This window comes from Sturnira hondurensis, unplaced genomic scaffold, assembly GCF_014824575.4.
Source record: "Sturnira hondurensis isolate 20B ecotype Veracruz unplaced genomic scaffold, ASM1482457v3 Scaffold0022215, whole genome shotgun sequence".
In the NCBI taxonomy this organism is placed as follows: Eukaryota; Metazoa; Chordata; class Mammalia; order Chiroptera; family Phyllostomidae; genus Sturnira; species Sturnira hondurensis.
Genome location: NW_028094846.1, coordinates 14900294 through 14915206, shown reverse-complemented (window position 1 = coordinate 14915206; position 14913 = coordinate 14900294). Strand labels below are relative to the sequence as shown.

Sequence of the window (14913 nt, the reverse complement as noted above, 5' to 3'; positions counted from 1 at the left end):
GTACTCAAAGGGAAGGTGTGACTCTTCCCCTCCCATGAGATACACCACCGGTTCTGTTAGGGACTCTTACAGAAGTCGTAGAAGTCATAGTTTTCTGGAGCATTTGTTTTGAGTATAACCAAGTCAACTTGTGCTTTAGGAAATGAAGAAGGAAAACAGTTTGCTCAAGAGTCAGTCTGAGCAAAGTGCCAGAGAAGTCTGCCACCTGCAGGAAGAACTGAAGAAGACCAAGCAGTGTTTGAGTGAGAGCCAGAATTCTGCAGAGGAAATGAGGGGTAAGTACAACTTGGTGATATGGATTGATTTCCTAAGCTACTGTATGGAGGAGGGTGGGTGGCATTAGACACATTGAAGTTTTCTATCTAGTCTCCCAGGAAGAAGTCTGCAGTGGATGTGGAGAAAGTTTTCTCTCTTCCACTTCTTAGTTTCTAGAGTGGTAGTTGGACACATTTTTAAATTGGAACACATAGCACCCCCAAATGCCTATTTTTCAGCACTTAGAAACTGAGGGTACATGTATTCCACACAAACAGAAATTGTCGGTTCTGCCTGTCTCCCTGAAGTGCTGTTGTCTGTCCCCAGTGTGATTATCAGTGACACTCAGACAGCTTGTCTCCTCACTCTTTCCCTTATGGCGGAAATTTTCTACACGAAGTGTGTGTTGTCCCAGCCCTTAAGACCATCGGTTTGTGCTGACTTACTTCATTGAATGATCTTTGTCTTTACTGTCGAGCCACAGCATCATGCTATATACACCAAAAGAATCTGCTGTTCGTTACCCATTTTTAGGTGTAGCATAGTTCTTCTCGTTACATTTATTTTCTCAGCTTGGGTATGTGCACATCCAGGGTTTCTCTCAACCTGACATTGTGGATGATGGAATGATGGGTCCCACTTGTCTGTGACTGTTTTCTTTTTAAAATTCTCATGTCCCCAAGATAGATTTGAATCTTTCCACCACAGTAGGTAGAAATGTCAGTCTTCCCTGAAAGAAAACCAGAAGAAAAGTGAAACGTTTGGGCACTTTGCAGTGTTGGCCACCAGGGTCATTGTTTCAGGTCCCCATAAGCAGAGGAGACTGATAGCCCTTGTGGCCTGTGGAGAGCCATCAGTCAGTAGGTGGACTGAGATTTGTGGGTTTCAACAGGAGTTGGGTTCCACTTATTGTCACCCCTGCATTTAGAATGCATGCTGCCTTCATCATCTGCTATGGACAAATAGATTCCCCCTCCATTTATTTGGGGAGTTGGAAGGATGCCTATCATTGTTGAATGAAAGCATTGAGGCTATTGTCAACTGGGTGTGGCCAGGGGGTACAGGTGTGTTGATGGGCAGAAAACAAGGTAGTCACAAAGTTTGAAAAAGCTCCCAAGTGATTCTTGGACTCACAGACACCAGTTTTTCTGTGAGGAGGTAGGACTTGGGTGATATTCATATAGAGGCCGTGAGAGGTACTGGTGTAAAGCATCTTTTCCTATTTGATACAGAACCCATCGATTGTGCAGATAATGGTGGAGCAGTTACACATTTATTCTGGGAAATCAGAATGACTCCCTAGTGAAGGGAGTATTTCCACTTCAGTGCTGCTTTCTTCAGTTTTCTCTCTGAATAATTATTTCATACGAGGTGAAAACTACAGGCACACCTCAGACATAGGGCAGGCTCGGTGCCAACCAGTGCAATAAAGTGAGTACCACACGACAAAGTGGGTCATGACCTTCTTGCTGGTGTAGAGTCTTGCCTTCCATTTGTCAAACACACAACTAGGAAGCACAATACAACAGCTATTTCTGTACACATATACGCAAACACAGAAGACAAATGTTTTTACTGCTTAGGTAAGTAATCTCTTGGTATTTTATACAACAACACTTTCTTAGGCTGCCTCGAAAGAAGATGAACAAATGCATTTGCATCCCTAAAAGGACCATGTTTTTCATCGTCTTTTTGGAAGCTTAAATGATTGTCTGGTGATCTGCTTTGCAGGACGTGTCTGGACAATAATGCCAATTTTCACAGGGCTGAGGAGGTGTTAGTGTGTTTAGATTTGCTTTGCCGTTTAGAATTCTTATGAAATCAATATTTAAAACATTGACAATGCTTTTCATTTATTTTTAATAGCTAAGAATGCTACTCAGGAAACCATGTTAAGAGATCTCCAAGAAAAAATTAATCAGCAAGAGAATTCCTTGACTTCAGAGAAACTGAAGCTTGCCTTGGCTGACCTGGAAAAGCAGCGCGATTGCTCTCAAGACCTTTTGAAGAAAAGGGAATGTCACATCGAACAACTAAGTGAGAAGTTAAGCAAAACCGAGAGAGAGTCTGAGGCTTTATTGGGTGCTTTGGAGATAAAAAAGAAAGAATGTGAAGAACTGAACGAAGAGAAAACGCTCTTTTCTCACTGGAAAAGTGAAAATGAACAACTCCTAAAGCAGATGAAATCAGAGAATGAAATCTTGCAGAGCAAAATCAGTCATTTGGAAACTTGTCTTAAGACACAAGAAGTAAGAAGCAATGAGTGCAGCGAGAGAGTAAGCCCATTGGAGATGGAAAGAGGAAGCCTAAGTGGGGAGGTGAGGAACCTCCGCAGTGTCATCGATAAGAAGACAGTGGAGATGGAGACACAGAAAGAAGCTCGGGTGGAATTTCAGCAGAAAGCCGAGCTGTCAGAGCAGAAACATGAGAGGGAAACAGAAAGCATGTGCTTGAACCTTTCTGATCGTACTGGGCAAGCTGAAGATGTAAAGCACAAGCTTCATCTACTGTCCAGTGAGATAACAGACAAAGAGCAGCGTCCCCAAGACTTGCCCTCTGAATGCGAGAGGCTCAGGGAGCTGCTAGCACCTAGTGACCCCTTGGGGACAAGTGAGGGTCATCGCCGAAGTCTTCTGGCTTCTGAGCAGCAGTGTCAAGTGAATAATTCCTTGGTAAATATAATAGGTTTTCAAAGGCATGAAAAAGTATTCTGAAGATTTTTAAAAAAATACAAACCAGAACTTTAGGGGCAGGAGTAAACCTTTTGGGGGAGCTGAGTTTCTACAGGGATTACATGTAAACACTCTGATATGGGACATTCCTAATTATCTTCCTTAAAGTCTCCTGCACAAAATTATATTGCGGAGTCGGAAGAGTTGCCTTTAGGATGTCTATGTTGTATGTTTTTATTCTTTGTGAGTTAATACAGCGCACTTACATATTCCATTAGAGCTTCGGAATGGGAATGTGACGTGAATGTTAACATCTCTAGCCCTTTCTGGCTATTGTTAATGTTACGGAGTTACAGTGATGGAACAAATGTAAGAGTTCATTATAGATTAACGAATCATTTTCTAACAATTTACTCTGATCCAAATCTGTGATTTGATATCTGCTATTTAAAAAGACATTTTTTTAAATTGAATGTGAAATGGCTTAGTTACTTACAACTTTGTCCTTGTGGTCTACCTGCTAAACTACTAATGCTGCAGAGTTGAGGAGTCTCACTTCATTCTCTCTACCTGCCATCGAATGATGAAATGGCAAGTGGTGAGGAGGCAACAGGGGTAGTCAGGGCCGCTGACCCCTGTTTGACAGATGTCCAGATATGTGGTTTCTCTGAGGATCCAGATGGTACGTGCAGGCTTAAGTCCTTGGGCTGCCAATCTGGTCGTGACAGCTCACCACCTTCTCCTATTGAAGAATAGCAGAACTGCTAAAGATGGAAGCTGAGCATTCTATGTGGAATTGGTTAGCCTCGTGTCTGATAATTCATAGGACAATTTATATTCAGGCTTCTGGACTATTCCTAGAGAGAAAAACCATTTGAAATTTAAGTGTGTGCCAGTGTGGACGATCATTAAACTAGAGGGTTTGTCTTCATGACAAACACCGCACCAGTGCCTTGGCCAGACAGGATACCTCCTGAATGTTTGTTTCACTGTGTTGACATTGGGATGAAGAGGGGAGAATGTGATAGGAAACATGTCATTGGAAACGATGTGTGTAGTAGAGGCAAGAAGCCAGTATCCACAAAGCAGTGATAAAGCCTATTGGATCTTTTTTGATTCTTCCTCAAAATTAAAATGCATTCTCATTATGTATTACAACCACAGGCTCTCCAGGGCAGAAGTGACAGCTGTGACATGAACAGGTCAGAAGAAAGTGCTTCAGAAAGCAAAGACAGCACATCCAAGCAGGATCTTCATCCCATCTGTGACAGAGATGTCCAGCAGGACCTCAGCCCAGAGATGGAGAAAGTCACCAAGACTGAGGCAGTCATGCTGGTGGGAGAAGGTTCTCAGGAGCAGTCTCCAGAAACCAGTTCTGATTCCCTAGTGAAAGACGAAGCCCAAGCCTTGACAGGGTGCATTCCTGAATCGTCCCTTTCTGGTCCTAATGGTTTGGTGCCTATGGATTTTCTCGAGACTCAGGTAACCATTCAGACTCTCCAACTGCAGGTAAAAGAGACATCAAATGAGAATTTGAGATTACTTCACACCCTAGAGGAACGTGACAAAAATGTTGAAACTTTGCTAAGTGAAACAAAAGAGTTAGACTCCAGACTCGATTTACAGGAAGTACCATTAACTACCAAGATGGAAACATGTGGAGAACTGGGGAAGGCAGTTGAGGAACTTAAGAAAGAAACGCCGGATTTAATGGAAAAGTTGGAATCCTTTTCTTGTGACAACCCGGAGTTCGACCAGAGAGGCGAAAGTTCAGCAGGCCTCAACTCTGGTGTGGAGAGGGGCACAGCTAAATTGTCACCTGAAGTTACTGAAGATAATGTGGCCGAGGTGAACGACCATTGGAGAGAGAGATTTCTCGATGTGGAGAATGAGCTGGAGAGGATCCAGGCTGAGAAAGGCAACATCGAGCACTATGCCCACTCTGTGGGAGCCGACTTAGCGATCGTGCAAACCGAGAAGCTACGTTTAGAAAAAGACAACGGAAATAAGCAGGGAGTTATAAGCTGTCTTAAGGAAAAACTCTCTGTGGTCACAAGTGAGAGAAACCGGCTTCACAGAGAACTAGATACTCTGTCAAAAGAAAATGAAGAGCTGCACCTGATGTCTGAAAAGATGGAGGAGAAAATACGAGAGCTGGAGTTCCACCAAGGAGAGTGTCTGTCTCACATCGATGTGGCAGAAGCTGAGCTGAAGGAAAAGACACAGCTCCTTCAGACTTTGTCCTCTGACGTAAGCAAGCTGTTAAAAGAGAAAGCCCACCTCCAGGAGCAGCTGCAGAGTTTGGAAAAGGACTCCCAGGCCCTGTCTTTGGGGAAAAATGAGCTGGAAAACCAAATGGGGCGGTTGAAGAATGAGAAAGAATCGCTTGTGAGGGAATCTGAAAGCCTGCAGAGCAAATTACATGAAGCAGAACAGGAGAAGCTGACTGTCACGCAAGCCTTGGAGGCTGCAAGACGAGAGAAAAGCGAGGTCGCTATGAGGCTGAGCTCAACCCGAGACGAGGTGCAGCAGCTGAGGAATGGCATGGAGACACTGAGGGTCCGCATCGAGGCCGATGAGAAGAAGCAGCTCCGCATCTTGGAGAAACTGAAAGAAAGTGAGAGGAAGAATCGTTCACTTCAGGATAAAGTTGAGAACCTGGAAAGCGAATTGCAGATGGCAGAGGAAAACCAAGAGATGGTGATTCTTGATGCCGAGAGTTCGAAAGCGGAGGCGGAGACCCTGAAAACACAAGTAGAATCGATGACCGAACACCTGAAAGCTTTAGAAGTGGACCTTGTCGCGATCAGGTCCGAAAAAGAAACTCTGACCCATCAGCTGCAGGAAAAGCAGGGTCAGATGTCTGAATTGGACACGTTGCTCTCTTCACTTAAAAACCTATTAGAAGAAAAGGAGCAAGAAAAAATGCACTTGCAAGAAGAGTCCAAAGCTGCAGGGGACATGCTGGAAAGAGAATTGAAAGAGCTGATGCAGGAGGTGGCAACCTTGTGTGAGGACCCAGATGCCAGGAAGGTCCTGGAGCAGAGCGCCCCAGTGCAAAGAGTGCGGCAGCTGAGCCAGACCATCAAAAAGCTGAAAGACCAACTAGAAGACAATGACAAGAAGCAGGCGCAAGTCTTAGAAAAGCTGCAGGAAAGTGAGCGTCAAGCAGATTTGCTCAAGGGAGAAGTCAGTCAACTCGAAGAAGAACTACAGAAGTCCAGAAAGACCCAGGAGCGTGTAACTCAGGAGGCAGAGGGCTCCAAAGCAGAGGTAGAGAAGCTAAAAGCCAGAGTAGAGGAGATGGCCCCACGTCTGAGAGATCTGGAAGCCCATCTTGGCAACCTAAGGTCAGAAAAAGAAAATCTGACAAAAGAATTACAAAAAGAGCAAGGGCGCGTATCCGAATTAGAAATATTAAAGTCTTCATTTGAAAGTCTGTTGCAAGAAAAGCAGCAAGAAATCGTCCGGCTGAAAGAAGAATCTAAAATTGTTGAGGAGAGCCTTCAAACACAACTTACGGAGCTACAGGAGAAACTGTCCACCTTCTGTGATGACCAGGGGACCTGGAAGGCCAGAGAAGAGGGTCTGAGTGCTCAAATAACTAATCTGGAACTTGAGAAGTCTCAGTTGCTGCAAAGCCTTGACCAGGCCAAAAGTAATTACATGACTTTGCAATCTTCTGTGAATGGCCTCATTCAAGAAGTACAAGATGGCAAAGAGAGGCTCGAGACAAGGGACCAAGAAATCGGTTTACTAAAACATCAAATTCAAGACCAAGAACAGCTTGTCTCTAAGTTGTCCCAGCTGGAAGAAGAGCCCCAAGTTATGAAGAAGCAAAAAGCAGAACTGGAGAGTCTGACTGTGGAATTGGAGCAGAAGATCCGAAGGCTGCAGTCCCAAAATGACACCTTGCAGGACACCTACAACGTCCTGCAGAATTCCTACAGGGACATGCAGAAAGAGCTCGAATCGATCCAAATGGAAAAGCTCTCCTATTCCTATGTTGAAAGAGTAAGTGGCTTGTCCTACATTTGCGTATGTTGTCAGGAGGGAGAGAAACCACTGGTGAGTTGTATTTCCTTCAGGACTCTATTTGCAATATTGGACCCAACTTTGTAAAGGCTTGATGAAGTGTATGGGGTCTTGATCTTGGGGGATGTTGACTTGCCTACAGTAGTAGTGACTCTTCCTTTGCTCTGGCACTCATTTGTGTGGGATTCTTCCATGGACTGGCCCAGGTAGTCAGTGTGGCATGTGGACATGGGAGGAGCTCTGGCTTATGTACAGTTCCTGGCTCTAATCACATATCCCTTTGTCACAATGCTTCAGAAGAGTAGCCTCCCCACACCCAGGTGAGAAGCACTGCTGTAGAGGGTGTAACAGGTACTAGTTAGGATGAGAAGGCATCCTCTTTCCTGTGTTCTGCCTTGATAGCCTTTAGGAGAAAGAAGTATTAGCGATGGTGATCTATTTGTCACCAACAGAACCCTCATGGCTCCCAGGGTGTGTCTTGGGGATTCTGGGCTTTCAGCTTCACTCTTGCACCTCCTCCTCCTGCAGACTCCTGTTGGGTTTGCTGATGATTAAAGGGAAGGTCTGCCATCAGGTAGCTCACCTATTAGTCAGAATAACTACTTGCCCTCCACACTGGATAACTGAGCTGAGAAACTGATTCCTTCCAATCTCATTTTTAGTGCACGCATGTTAATGGAGAACAGTGGTGCCTGGAAAAAATGCAATCAGTCAGAACTCTATTTCCAAGAGTCTTTAGTGTTTGGATGGCTTGCAAGAGATGACGGTTTGGGTGAAGATGATGGAAAAAACTATACCCCACTGTTTCAATGGGAAGGGACAAATACAAGCAGTAGAGTCAGTTGGCTCTAATTCATCACAGAGATGTGTTTTTCCTCTTAATATGGCATTGGCGGGCTCGTAGAGATGCAAACAATGATAAAAATTTAAGATGCTGCCTCATACCATATTCTGTGATGTTGAACTTGAATTCAACTTCATGCCTGTACGCAGGGTTTTGATACTTGGGAATGTTATCCCTCCTTGTCATTCTTTCCCTTCTTGCTGTCTTTTCTTGAATCTTTGCTGCAAAGGAAAGGGAAGCTCACCAGTAAGACCTGAGCATGTTGGTTGGGTGATGAGTAAAGGCAGACTTAGACGTGGTCCATTTTCTCCCTGGAGCCTGAAGTGAAGTGGTCCTGACTGTTGTATCACGGGGATCTGTGAGGTCTACACGGACAAGCAAAAGCAGCTCCTAACGAGTGATTCCATTTCAGGCAAACTCCTTGACTTCGAGGGAAACACAGCTGCAGAAGAAAGTGTGCGAGATAACACAGAAAATGACCGACTTGAAAGAAGAGTTCAATGGGGAGAAAAAGAGGATAACTGAAGAATTAAATTTAATGTCGGAAGAAATGAAGCACAAAGAAGTAAGTCTGTCAGTGACAGATCAGTAATTCAGGGTGCACACTCTCCTTGTTTGTTTCTGGAAGACCTGCCGTACTGTACCAAACATTACTGAGCTTTTGAGAAAAGTCATTGGAGCGCTCAGGTCAGGATGAGAGAAGCAGCGATCTTCACCAACCAGCATTGTTGTGGGCCTTGAGCAGCCTCAGAGCACAGGACCAGACCTGTCTTGGAGCCCAAACATTTTCCATAGACAAGGACCCTGTACCCTAGTAAGTCACCTCAGAAGTAGATTTCATGCAGATGTCAGTAGGCTGTTTTCCTAGCCTACTTCAGACTACCAGCCAGAATGTTGCTCCAGGCAGTTGCAGTGATCTTGCTGAAAACAAACAAGCTAACAGAAAAAAAGTGCCAGTAAAATGGAGAGTTAGAGCAGTCTTGGGTGCTCTTTCAGAGAGGGGTTCATGTGGCAGGTCTTGTAGCATCTGGGCTCCCCATCTGCACTGTTGTTCCATGGCAGGCTCTGCCTATTCCCACTGCCTCCCAGTCTCTTGAATCTCAACACTGAGTCCCAGGAGCTGCCACCTGCATGCAGTGTTGCTAGGGGCAGTGAAACCTGTTGGCCAAACCCAATTACATAGTAAAGGTTCCTACAACCATCCAGTCCTCATGCAGCTTCCCTCCTATAGAATCCTTAGAAAAGGGTCACACAGAGTTGTAATTTCAACCCTGAATAAGTACAAAAAGGTTGAAATGATATTTATAGTAGAGTGTAGAAGAAGCTGTGGACATTTGTACTTTTCTTCAAATATGGTACGGAAGCTGAGGAAAATGGACAAGTGTTGGCATTTGTCCTGGTCAGGTCGCTCAGCTTGTTAGAGAGTCATCCTGATAAGCCAAGGTCATGGGTTCAATCCCAGGGCAGGGCACATACAGGAATCACCAATGAATACAATGAATGGGTAAACAGCAAATTGATATTTTTCTCTCTCTTTCTCAATTCAATTTTTCAAAAAATGTCAAGTTTGCCATTTAATCTTCGCAATTGACTTGAGTGATTTGGGGGCAATGCTGTGTGGAGGGAGTTGCTACCGATGATACACTGAGTGTAGCATCTGCTGATATCTCCTCTGGTACTGAGCAGTTTGGGGCTGTCCCAAGTATACTGTTACTTGTACTTTATTCACTGTCTCCACTAAAAAGAAAAGCTGAGTGTCTAGCCTCGAGTTTATACATCAGAGTGTGTGAGTTTGCAGTGACTTCATTCATTCACTTATTCATTGCATAAACAATAAGCCCTACTAGGGTTAGGGTGTACAATGTTGAACCATCACTCTCCTGTGGTGCTTATACTTAGAGCTTACAGCCTAGGCACACAACAGGAAGCAGGAAACTCTCATAAACTGCTGAGTGGTATAAAGGATACAGATGTGATTCTTTGTTGCAGAATCATTGGGAATTGGGGAGTAGGGTAGGCACCAACCCACTGTAGATTGGGTGGTCAGAGAACTTACCTGCAGAATGGGGTGACCTCCCTACAAAGAGCTGGCTAGAGCATGGAAGCTTCTGGGTGTAGAGGGCAGTGTGGTAAAATCTTTGAGATTAGAAAGGATTTTGTACTCCTTTAAAAACTGGAAAGGAAGCCCCAGTGGCTGGAATCAAATGGAGAATGATGTGAAAAAGAATGGGAGAGGAAGGAAGGCTGTGGTAAAGTATTTGAATAAAATCTGAATTGACACATGATAAACGAGGCTGCAGTTTAAAGGAAAATTTTGGTGTGGCTATATGCATTTGGTGAGTTTAGAACACAGGCCATAGTTAAAGATGATGTGGGTGATAGAAAATGCAGACTGAGCCACGGGACCTCCAGTATGGAGGGGAGTAGGTGGGAGAGGAGCAAGGAAAGACACTGAGAAGACCGGATGGGGCCACCCAGTGAAATGCCATGTCCTAGCAGCCATAGAGGAGGCTCTCTCAAGACACAGGAGTGGTCAGCACCCTAGGGACATACTCAGAGGTTAAATTACTGGTCAAGGACTGGAAAGTGCTCCTCGGATCTGCATCATGGAGGTGGGGGACACCATGGAGATGGTTGGAAGGGAGCTGGTGCAGGAGGAGCAGCAGTGACGGCAGGTTGGAGTGGGTTAGGTGAATGGGAGATGAGGAAGTGGACATGGCCCGTGTGTCTACAGACACGGGTAGAAGCAGCTATGTGGGATGTGGAGCAGGGGAGGCGAATGCCTCCAGGGGCAGGGTTTTGCCTGTCCTGCACAGAGAAGAGAGTGGGGAGAAGAGTTCAAGGCCCTTGGAAGAAAATTCTCACAGTGACAGGACGTGGCCTCTGAGCTGGTCAAGGAAGAAAGTGTCACCCTGGATGGGCCTTGAGTGTGAAGGTGGTAATGGTGGTGCTACTGTTCAGGTCAAGAAATTATTGCCATGGAAACACTTAAAGAAGCCAGCCGCTTAGCCTAGGAGGGTAGAGTCCCAGCGTAGATTAGTAGAAGTCAGGTTTCAGAGGTTTTGTGGTCCCGGGGATATGACCTTAGGGGAGGTTGGGGTGAACAGAGGAAATTGTCAGTGGAGTTGAAGTTGCAATCGAAAGTGAATGCATTGTACAGAATGCACTATTCTGTATAGATTTTTGTCTTGCTTGAGAAGTCATTTCCCCCCTCACTACTCAATATTTCCTGAAGACATATATCAAGGTTCTTAATTATTTTCTCATGATTGTATTCATTTTCTCATTAGGGTCAATGGAAGCAGGTCATGCTAGAAAATAGTGACTTGAAAAGGAGCTTGGACTTCATGCACCAACAGCAGATGGAAAAGCAAGAGAAAATGAGAGAAGAAGTAGCTGAATACCAGAGACAGCTTGAGGAAGCTGAACAGAGACATCAAACTTTGCTTCTGGATACAAACAAACAGGTGAAAAGTAGAGTTTGGTAGCTGGGGGAGCTGGCAATCATGTGTAGACACGGTAAGGAGATACCTGTTTTGCCAGAAAGTCAAAGTTCTGCATTATGAGGATGCCCTTAAGATTTTAGGAAGGGTGCCGTCATAGGAACTGCAAGATCTTCCTCCCAGTCCCCTGCACATGTCTCATCAGAAAAGTTCCATTATAAAATGACATTTCCATCTCAGAGTAGAGTCCTGGGAGAGTGGCAGAGTCCATTTGAAATGGTCCTTGGATGAGCAGTTTTCTTTTGGGTTTGTTTGACTGAAGTAGCATTTTTCTGCCCTAGCATGAAATGGAAATCCAGACATATAGAGAGAAACTGACTTCCAGAGAAGAATGTCTCAGCTCGCAGAAGGTGGAGATAGAACTCTTGAAGTCCAGTAAGGAACAGCTCAGTAATTCTTTGAAAGAAAACACTGAGCTTTTAGGAGAATTGATCAAAACCAAGGTATGTGTCCTTCTTATTGTTTTGTGAGTTAGAAGATTTTACACAGAACTGTGGTTTTAATGGCATTGACTTCTGAGATTTCCTTTTAGTTTTTTGAAAAAGTTTTGTGTAGTTATGAATAATGTCACTCAGCAATTCTGCTGAGCTGTTTTTAAAAATCAGTGGATGGCCTACAGACTCATGGCTTGAATGAACTTCATTGATCAGTAAACCCTCAAACAAGAGGATGTTACAGGCTTCTGGAGATGGACATGAAGATTAAAGCAATAACAGATTAGGGTAGGCCCCTCAGCTGTAGGTACTAATTTGGTGGGGAATTCCAAGCTCTTGCTTGATGGGCCTCCAAGTTCACTGCTGTTTCCAAACCCACTTTCCTCTAGCTTCCAGGAAGGTCAAGGTGTGGCAAAGCATTTGGTCAGGCACTTGGCGTGTGTATATGTCCACTCTCCTCTTCCTCTCCACAGAGGGGCCATAAAGCTTTCTTGGCTAGGAACAAAAGAAGGTGAGCCCTAGTCTCAGGAATCTGAGACTGTAGATGGCACTTCAGTAATTCTCCTGGGAAAGGAGGCTATTTTGATTCCCATAGAGATGTTCTTAGGAAATGACTGCCATCCGGAAGATACAGTAATGAACCTGGAAAGCAAATACCTTCCAGTAAAGGTCTTTACTGAAAGAGGGTTTGTATTTTTAAAATTATGATATTAATTGTATGTTGAAGATATTCAAACAAAAAATGCAATATCAACTTCCGAGGTTTATTGCTCTTATACAATGATCAAGAGGAAGGAAATATACCAATAAGACAGACACTCATAAAGTTCACAGTAACGTGAGTGACCAATGATGTTCTGTTTTGTGAGGGATGTTGAGTTTCATGATAGAAGGAAGTACCTTTAGGTCTACTTTTTCATACACTTTCTGCCTTTTTCGTCTTTGACAGTTTTAGACATTCCCTGTGGGAAATGTTCATTGATATTCATACCATGTACAGAATGGTGCATTGTTGAGTCTTTTCAGATCACTTGTACTTTTAATGAGGTATACTTGATAAGCATTCTTGCAATTGAAATAATCGCTAATCCAGTTATGGTTGGAATCAGAAATAGAACATTTCACAAGTGCAGATTTATTGCAACATTGCTAATGATTTCAAGATGAAATCTACACAGGATGAAATCTCCAGTAACATGAATATGGAGCTCAGGTTTTGTTTTGGTTTTCATAGTTTGGTGTGCTTTTATATATTCATGACCTCCTACCAGAATCCCTTAGCCATGAATGGTTTTAGAATTCTGCATCTTTAGATGCTACATACAACAGTGCAAATGCCACATATTATGGAATACTCTAACAGGATCCAGGGAATTCCTTCATACCAATTCATATTTCTGTAGCAAAATGTGTGACTATTCTCACAAGGTAGGATACATACAAACTATAAATACCTTGGTGTCAGGTCCAGTTTGGTCTCTAAGTCATTTGTAGTACTTTTCATTTGGCTTAAGGAAACANTGCAAATGCCACATATTATGGAATACTCTAGCAGGATCCAGGGAATTCCTTCATACCAATTCATATTTCTGTAGCAAAATGTGTGACTATTCTCACAAGGTAGGATACATACAAACTATAAATACCTTGGTGTCAGGTCCAGTTTGGTCTCTAAGTCATTTGTAGTACTTTTCATTTTGCTTAAGGAAACACGAATGCTCCCACCTTTCTACTCACTTTCTAGGTGAGCTACCTATAAAATTTCAGTTGCCACTGTGAGCCATAATACGGTTTAGCCTTCACCTGGTGTGACTGGAACAAATACCATTTTAGGTATTAGGATTCTATATGAGCACAAGATTACCCATGGGAACACAATTCTCAGAAATTTTGACCCAAGAAGAATAAGTCCGTGGACTCGCATCCCCACCCCCTGGTTGTGATTCCCATTGGATACACACAGGCAGAGTGAGCCACTTAAGAGAGCACTATTAGGAAGGATGCTTTGTGTTTGTGCATGCCAAGAAGGGGTGTCAGAAAAGCAATGTCTACTGGGGAGACTTAGGGAACTGAGTATGAAAGGTGAATTGTTTTGTTCTTAAATAGATGTTTTCATGTGAATGTAATCATTCTTATGTTGACAATATATGATTCTTAATTATATTTCAATGATGTTTTGTTTTATTTTTTATTTAAAATTTGTCTTTATTTTTTTAGAGAGAAGGGAAGGGAGGGAGAAAGTGGGGGAGAGAAACATTGATGTGTGGTGCGAGAGAAACATTGATTTGTCACCTCTCAGAGGTCCCCAACCAGGGACTTGGCCTGCAACGCAGGCATGTGCCCAACCAGGGGCCTGACCAGCAACCTTGTGGTTCAGAGGTCGGCATGCAACACAATGAGCAACACCAGCCAGGCCTCATAATGATCTTTCTGTGTGCTTATAAAAAAAAATCAAAGGTTTTAAGTTCAAGTTTTTGTATTGTAGATGGACAATGAAACACATATAAGGCAACTGAAGAAGGAAAAGGAACGTGCCCAGGGGAAGATGGATATTTTGCTCAGACACTATAAGCCGATGGAGGAGGAGAAGGAGCTATTGCAGAAAGAGCTGTGTCACCTTGAAGAAGCTGCGCAAGAGGAGCAGAAACCAGGTGGGCTGAGCTGGGCAGGGGCTTGTGCCCAGGCCAGCAAAGCCCGGTGTAGGCACAGGCAGAGTCTCCGTGCTCCCCTGTCCTACTGCGTGCTGATCCTCAGCAATTGTCTATTTTCCAATTTCTAGTATTTGTGCTCAGCGTAGGATTATTCATAAGATTCAGAGGGAAGCCTGCATTTTGACATAGAACAATCACATCTTGTGTTCCATAAAATGCACACAAAAACTGGCAGCACTTTTTGCTAATGGGGATTCCAGAAAGAGTTTTCCACGTGATGTTCATTTTTTTTTTAACTTTTTTTCTCCCAGAAAGAACACTTCTTTTTTTTTTTTTAAAGATTTCATTTATTTATCTCTAGAGGTGAAGGAGAGAGGGAGAGAAACATCAATGTATGGTTGCCTTTCGTGCGTTCCCTGCTGGGAGTTGGCCTGCAGGGAACTGGCCTGCAGCCCAGGCATGTGCCCTGACTGGGAATCGAACCGCGATCCTCTGGTTCGCAGGCCCGCGCTCAATCCA

The 14913-nt window shown here is 43.9% G+C and overlaps 1 protein-coding gene across 2 annotated transcripts in view; it reads left to right on the top strand.

Annotated features, from left to right (window-relative positions):
- Window positions 1-14913, top strand: part of CENPF (centromere protein F) — a 52272-nt gene that overhangs the window by 29199 nt on the left and 8160 nt on the right. The window contains exons 11-17 of one of the 2 annotated variants that reach the window (XM_037035059.1): window positions 140-275; window positions 2122-2909; window positions 4083-6941; window positions 8219-8371; window positions 11097-11273; window positions 11591-11752; window positions 14229-14394. In XM_037035059.1, the coding sequence (XP_036890954.1) occupies window positions 140-275; window positions 2122-2909; window positions 4083-6941; window positions 8219-8371; window positions 11097-11273; window positions 11591-11752; window positions 14229-14394 (4441 nt within the window). Of the gene's footprint in view, window positions 1-139; window positions 276-2121; window positions 2928-4082; window positions 6942-8218; window positions 8372-11096; window positions 11274-11590; window positions 11753-14228; window positions 14395-14913 lie in introns of both variants that reach the window. The other variant, XM_037035058.1, reaches the window with a different exon arrangement.